General features: G+C 38.4%; 1 protein-coding gene across 3 annotated transcripts in view; it reads right to left on the reverse strand.

The window, feature by feature from the left end:
* Positions 1-533: 533 nt before the first annotated feature.
* Positions 534-7052, reverse strand: part of LOC144977059 (secretory phospholipase A2 receptor-like) — a 51045-nt gene continuing 44526 nt past the window's right edge. For 2 of the 3 annotated variants that reach the window (XM_078921798.1, XM_078921797.1), the window contains exons 14-16: positions 5779-5867; positions 4284-4440; positions 534-991 (exon numbers count right to left, since the gene is read on the reverse strand). In XM_078921798.1, the coding sequence (XP_078777924.1) occupies positions 969-991; positions 4284-4440; positions 5779-5867 (269 nt within the window). In that variant the 3' untranslated portion in view covers positions 534-968. The remainder of the gene's footprint in view (positions 992-4283; positions 4441-5778; positions 5868-7052) is intronic. The other variant, XM_078921799.1, reaches the window with a different exon arrangement.

A 7052-nucleotide genomic window follows, 5' to 3' on the forward strand; every position in this document is an offset into this window, starting at 1 on the left:
ATCGTACAGGTACTCATTTTAAAATAATAAAATCTAAAATAAATCAATAATAAAATGAATTAATTAAATTAATAAATAAGATTCCCTTAGGAGAAATTTGTCTCTCGGGTCTATTCCAAGGGAAGACTGGAATAACCCATGCGTCAGCCGCAGTGCAGCGCCGCAAATTGAGCTAGGGCGAGGTGACTTGCTCATGGCCACACAGCACAGCGGCGGGCCATCGAACTCTGTATCTTTCGGGTACGAAGCAAAAACCGTACCGCTGAGCCACGCTGCCCATGGATTTTACAATCGACATGTTGGTATGAAGCTATTGAGCAGTAGTGAAGCTGTAGAATGCACTAGACGCCGCCTACTAGTTCAGTAGTTTTAAGCTATAAAATCGAGTAATCGAGAAGAAATGGATACCAAGCCTAATTTATTTGGTTGCACATTTTATGCTGATGCTCATTCTAAAAATAGACCAAAATCTGTTCATGCAAAAAAAAAATAAAAAAAATAGGTTATTGATGGAAGAATAACTAATGGCTCTAATAGTTTGTGATATTCTTTATTTAATTAGGCATTTTTATGGGGGGAAAATCGAGCCAAAAAGATACATATGTGGTTGATGCAACTTGATTAAAGTACCTTATTCGAATAATATGGCCCAAATGAATATTTGAAATTTGAAATGGTAAGATTGAAAGGAATAGATTCACACCACAGCATCCATCGGTCAGACATCACTAGATATTTATTTGATCCGTATTTTAATGGGAACAAAGAAGGAAGGGGTGTTAGATATAATCATAATAGTCAACTAAACTCGAAATTATAGAACCTTTTAGGTAGGAATTAAGTGCTGGGCCAAATTCAGCTATCACGATCCAAGATATGAATGAGACAAATTCATCATACAAAAAATATGAAAACAAAACATAGATCAATACGATTGCAATTTCTAGTTAATGACCACCAGTGGAAGATCAACCGGAAAGGGGATTCAGATCTGAAAAAGAAAATAAGAAAGAAAGAATTTAATGTGGATAAATCTATTAATACACGATCGTACACACAAACCAAAATCTGTTTAGAACTACGAACGCATCATGTTGTCCCGTGGATCAAATCTCCACCTTCCCCCATCCCGTACCGATGAACGGTGGCGTGCTGTGACAGCTATAGGGAATGAGATTAGCGGAAGAGTAGCGTCCCTCGATTGGACGTCACCCATAGTCTGTGACGTCCCCGGTGGAAAAGTTATTAGAGAGAGAACGTCATGTTGGTTGTGCGCATTGTCTCTCGTCCTCGCTGATATTAGAGAGAGAACGTCATGTTGGCTGTGCGCATGCATCTCTCGTCCCCGCGTAAGCGAGGACGAGAGACAATGCGCACAACCAACATGACGTTCTCTCTCTAATAACTTTTCCGCCGGTGACGTCACAGACTGTGGGTGACGTCCAATCAAGGGACGCTACTCTTCCGCTAATCTCATTCCCTATCGCTATGTTGAAAAATGACAACGACGACGACGATGATGATGATATCGATGATGATGACGCTGATTACTTCAATACAAATGAGAATAAAATCGGATGTATACACATCGTAATGAAATCGATGCTCTACGTTTAGTCGATTTACTCACAATATTCGCCAACCGAATATAACGTACCACAACACAATACTATGTGTATTCTTGACCGTTTATTGTATGATTGATAGAATTTAGTGAGAACTCATAAAAATGACTAGCTAAAACAATAACAAAGAGCATCTATTGTAGCACATCTCTGTATTGGCCAGGCGGAGGTTGCCATAACAATCCTGTTCGACTCTCCATCGCCGCAAAAAGTTTTTATTCTCTATTGTCCTCTAGCACTTCTCTACTCACTTTTTGTTGATGTTTTTTTCTTGCTTGTTTTTTTTTTTTAAATCTGTTCTATATCTTATTTCCTTTTTTGTTTCCATTAGCGTTTGAAATAATCTTTTTTTTTTCTAACTTCAAGTTAAAACGAATGATTAAGATGATTTTCTGATTGTAAAAGAAAGTCTTAAAACATAACGATGTATTTATCTCAGACGTTTTAGCTAGTTAAGGGTCATCTTATCTATCGTTACATTTAATAAAAGCTTTCAGGCCGAAATCTAAAAAGATGTGCCTTCTCATTGCACGCCCGTGCAGTCAATTGATCATTCTTAATGAATTGTTTGGATTATAAAAAAAAATATTTTTGGATGTTTTTCTATCTAACTATTATTAAGATATTTACCAGTATATTTTAGTCTATATTAATGTTTCAGATCTGTATGTGCGTCTATGTGGTCTAGTGGTATGACACTCGCTCTCGGATCGGAGGGTCCTGGGTTCGAGCCTCGCTCGGCGCATAGTCGAGTCCTTGGAAAAGGCTCTTTACTCACATTCTCTCATCTCACTAAAGTGTAAAATGAGTACCTGCCCGTTAACACGTTCTCTGTCGGAAAAAATGGTAATGTTGCCTAACAAGTATCATGTCTCGTCCTACATGGTATGTGTTGCTGTTGGCCAGGGCCCACTTGTTAAGCGCTTTGAGCACGTTTAGTGGATATTCTCTATATAAATGCTCTCTCTCTCTCGCGCTCTCTCTCTCTCTCTCTCTCTCTCTATATTATATATTATATTATATATATATATATATATATATATATATATATATATATATATATATATATATATATATGGCAATCATCAGGGCTGTGTGGGACAATAACTTTTCATGGTTGTCACTGACCGTTGAAGTGATTCCGCAGATTCGAAGTTGATTAACAGGTGTTTCTGTCTATGAGTACAGCTGTTGTATATTTCTTCTTCAGTGTTGAGTGTGGCTTCAAGAGGACGATTGATGATAGTGTATTTTTCTTCCGGGAATAAACGACATTGTTTTGATGATGGTGTGTATCCTGTTGTATCGATAGAATTTTCCATGGAAGACTGTGGTCAAGCTTATTGTCTTTTAATTTCCAAAATTGTTAAAAATGAGCTTTTATATAGCGCAATATCCACTTAACGTGCTCAAAGCGCTTTACAAGGGGTCCCAGCTACGTTTAACATTTCGGACGGGACATGACGCCTGTTAGGCGATATTACAATTCTTCGGAAAGAGACAACGCTGTTAACGGCCAGGTACTAATCTTACACCTGAGTACGGTGAGACAATGTGAGTAAAGAGCCTTTTCCAAGGACTCAAAAATGCGCTGAGCGTAGCTCGAACCCAGGACCTTCCGAGTGTCATACCACTAGACCACATAGCCGCCCTGGTTCACTGGGTGTTCTATATTTTATTTGTTGGTGTTTCCAAAAGTTGGTGTATGGAGGTTGTATAAAAAATAGATAATAAATCCATAACTTTCCTTTATTCATCCCCAAGGGAAAATTTGTCTTTCGGGTCTATTCCAAGGGAAGACTGGAATAACCCAGGCGTCAACCGCAGTGCAGCGCCGCAAAATGAGCTGGGGCGAAGTGACTTGGCAAGGCCACACAACGAGGCGGTTAGTCCAACTCGGTATTTTTTGGGTTCGAAGCAAAGACCGTACCGCTGAGCCACGCTGCCCCCTTTCTGGTTTTGAGATTATTTTCCGTTAGTCCTGCATATTTTTCCTGCTTGTTTGTTTTGGTTTCTCTGGCTGTGGCTTGGTATACAAGACTTGATTCTAATCATTGTATATTTAATTGGGCAATATTCTCTCTTTCTGCAGTTGCATTTTATAGAGGGTAGATTTTGTTCTTGTCGATGGTTTTTCAATATTTTATTTTGTTGGCTGAAAAATATTTGTTCTATGATGCGCATACAAAAATAGCTTATTTTTATCGTATATCTATTGATTATCTTATGTAGCTTGTGTTTTTAAAAAAAATTATTTGGGAATCATTTTAACCAATTTGGACATAAAACATAGAAAGACAGACCACCCACGCCGATTCGCACTATCCTAAATAGAGACATACTACTAAATTCAAAGAGGGCTTTTCCCGTGGAAGGCATTGACACAGGAGATGAGAGAGGCGGCTGAGGTGTCCTGAACCGATGATTAGAAAGTGAGAAAATAGAAGGATGAAAGAAAAGCTGCGGCACTGATTATAACGAAATGAAATGACGATGGCAATGTCGACAACCATGAAGGAGATAATATAATTATGATTAATGAAGATGATATTACGACGAAGATGACGACGACGACGACGACGACGATGATGATGATGATGATGATGATGATGATGATGATGATGATGATGATGATGATGATGATGATGATGATCTTACCATATTTTACAGGTTTCTCACAGATAAACGAAAGTGTATGCCAACATTGTAATCCTGGATACCATTCACCGCCGGGAGAACCAAATATGGGAATGCAAATATGGTCCCCTTCTTTATCATAGTAATAATTCTCATTTGCCCACACAAAGTATTCGGCCTGAAAGAGATAGTCAGAGCAATTCTATTAACCATTTACGGCTGCAGCATGAAGCCTTTGGGGACGCATAGCCTGACATCTCCTTTCAATAAGTACGTCACAATAGAGGGCAACAATCCCTAAAAGAGAGAGAGAGAGAGAGAGAGAGAGAGAGAGAGAGAGAGAGAGAGAGAGAGAGAGAGAGAGAGAGAGAGAGAGAGAGAGAGAGAGAGAGAGAGAGAGAGAGAGAGAGAGAGAGAGCGAGAGATGTTAGTATTGCTCAAAGAAACAATTGATCCCACTTGTACTCCAGTATTCTGGAAAAACACGAAAATAAAAATTTGGCCAGAAAATGTGTTCTTCGAATATCGATCGATTTAAATGATCCTCATCTTGGCAAGACCTCGCGAGGTCCCAGGATTGAGAGTTTTTGTTGATGATGATGATGATGATGATGATGATATTGATGGATGATGAAGATCATCATCATCATCATCATCATCATCATCATCATCATCATCATTATCATCATCATCATCATCATCATCATCATCAGCAGCAGCAGCATTATTACTATTATTATCATTATTATAACTTATTATTATTATTATCATTAATATTATTATCAGTAGTAGAAGTAGTAGTAGTAGTAGTAGTAGTAGTAGTAGTAGTAGTAGTAGTAGTATAGTTAGTAGTGTTGTTGTTGTTGGTTGTTTAATAATAATAATAATAATAATAGTAGTAGTAGTAGTAGTAGTAGTAGTAGTAGTAGTAGTAGTAGTAGTAGTAGTAGTAGTAGTAGTAGTAGTAGTAGTAGTAGTAGTAGTAGTAGAGTAGTAGTAGTAGTAGTAGTAGTAGTAGTAGTAGTAGTAGTTGTGGTAGTAGTAGTAGTAGTAGTAGTAGTAGTAGTAGTAGTAGTAGTAGTAGTAGTAGTAGTAGTAGTAGTAGTACCTTCATTATCATTGAAATGCATAGTCATTCATTAAATACTTTATGATGCTTTAACATGCTAAAGTGCGTCTATATGGTCAAGTGGTATGACACTCGCTTTCGGATCGCAAGGTCCTGGGTTCGAGCCTTGCTTGAGATAGTGAGTCTTGGAAGACTCTTACTTACATTCTCTCACCGTACTCAGGTGTAAAGTGAGCACCTGACCGTTTATAGCGTTGTCTCTGTTCGAAAAAAAATTGTAACATCGACTAACAGGCGTCAAATCCCGTCCTAAATGCTAAATGTTGCTGTTGGCCAGGGACCCCTTGTAAAGCGCTTTGAGCACATTTAGTGGATATTGCGCTATATAAAAGCTCATTAAAAAAAAGCCTAATTTAAAACCGGTCATCCCCCCCCCCCCCGACTTACAACAATGGGGTCATCCAACCACCTGAAACCTGTACTATTTGGGGGTCTGTTTAAACCAATCCAATGCATTTCCCTAGCTAGATAGTTATCTGGATAGAAATAGAGAAAAAAAAAGTATAATAATGATATTATTGAGCTAACATTGCTACACAAAACCCTCAACCGTTACACGGGAATTTTCATACCTAATCAAAAACGATGCAAGCCAAAAATCCGCCCCAAAATCTGAGGTCAATTACTTTGCTTAACAAACCAGAAAGGCTTTGTCAATATTAACTCTGAACAAGATTAGGCCATTCATTAACCCTCTCCTTACCACCCATTGGACAATCGTCACATTCGTTACGATGCAGCCACCAATATTCTTCTTCTGATTTCATTTTGCTTTAGTAATAGATATAAAAATTCCATGCTGTGCTGCAGAGTTCATTTTACTGAACAAAATGTATATGATACTGGCTACTATTCTGTTTGAAAAATCAATTTTTGTGTTGGGTGAGTATGAAGTTTCAGGTAAAATTCTGAAAATAGCTGGTAAGGATAGAGTTAAAGCATTTCTCTCACCTTACCAAAGTGGCTTCCGCCAAGACAGAAGTACTGCAGATTTTGTATGGACACATACGTGGCTTGTGGTGAAAACCTTGGCAGAAACGCTAAACATTACCATAACAGTAGGAATAGTTATGGTCGCAGCTTTCAACACAGTAGACCGACATGCCTTTCAAAAGATCATGGGAGGCACCGTTATGGAAGACGAACTCAAGACTCATCCGATTTCAGCTGAGCGAAACTTGGGTAAAAACCAGAATCCATATGGGTCCACAATCGAAAACCCATTCCTTAACAACATCGGCACATCTCAAGGAGATCATTTGAGCCCGGTCTTATCTGCTGTTATATGGAAAATTCGCTAAGAGAAGAAATCTACTACCTATTGCACATACCGCATTTGAAAATAAACTTCTGTCAGAGATTGCTGACGCGGACGACATCGACTTCATCAGCCCCCACCAAATTGACAACAACGAGGTAAAACTTACATTTGGAAACCACAGAATCCCTTGTCAACGTCAAGAAAACAGACATAACGATTTAATCAAAGGAAGAAACTAGTTGTCAAAAGACGGACAAAGTAGGACCATTACTTGGAGATAAGGAAAATATCCAGAAAAGAAAATTTTCTACTTATTGCCCTAGATTACAACAGATGGGGATAAGAGAGGAAAAGATCAAAATAGCATAAACATTTCAAGCTCAATAAGTCCCTTGTCAAA

Source organism: Berghia stephanieae, chromosome 7, assembly GCF_034508935.2.
Source record: "Berghia stephanieae isolate SIO BIC M18660-M18661 chromosome 7, UCSD_Bste_1.3, whole genome shotgun sequence".
NCBI lineage: Eukaryota > Metazoa > Mollusca > Gastropoda > Nudibranchia > Aeolidiidae > Berghia > Berghia stephanieae.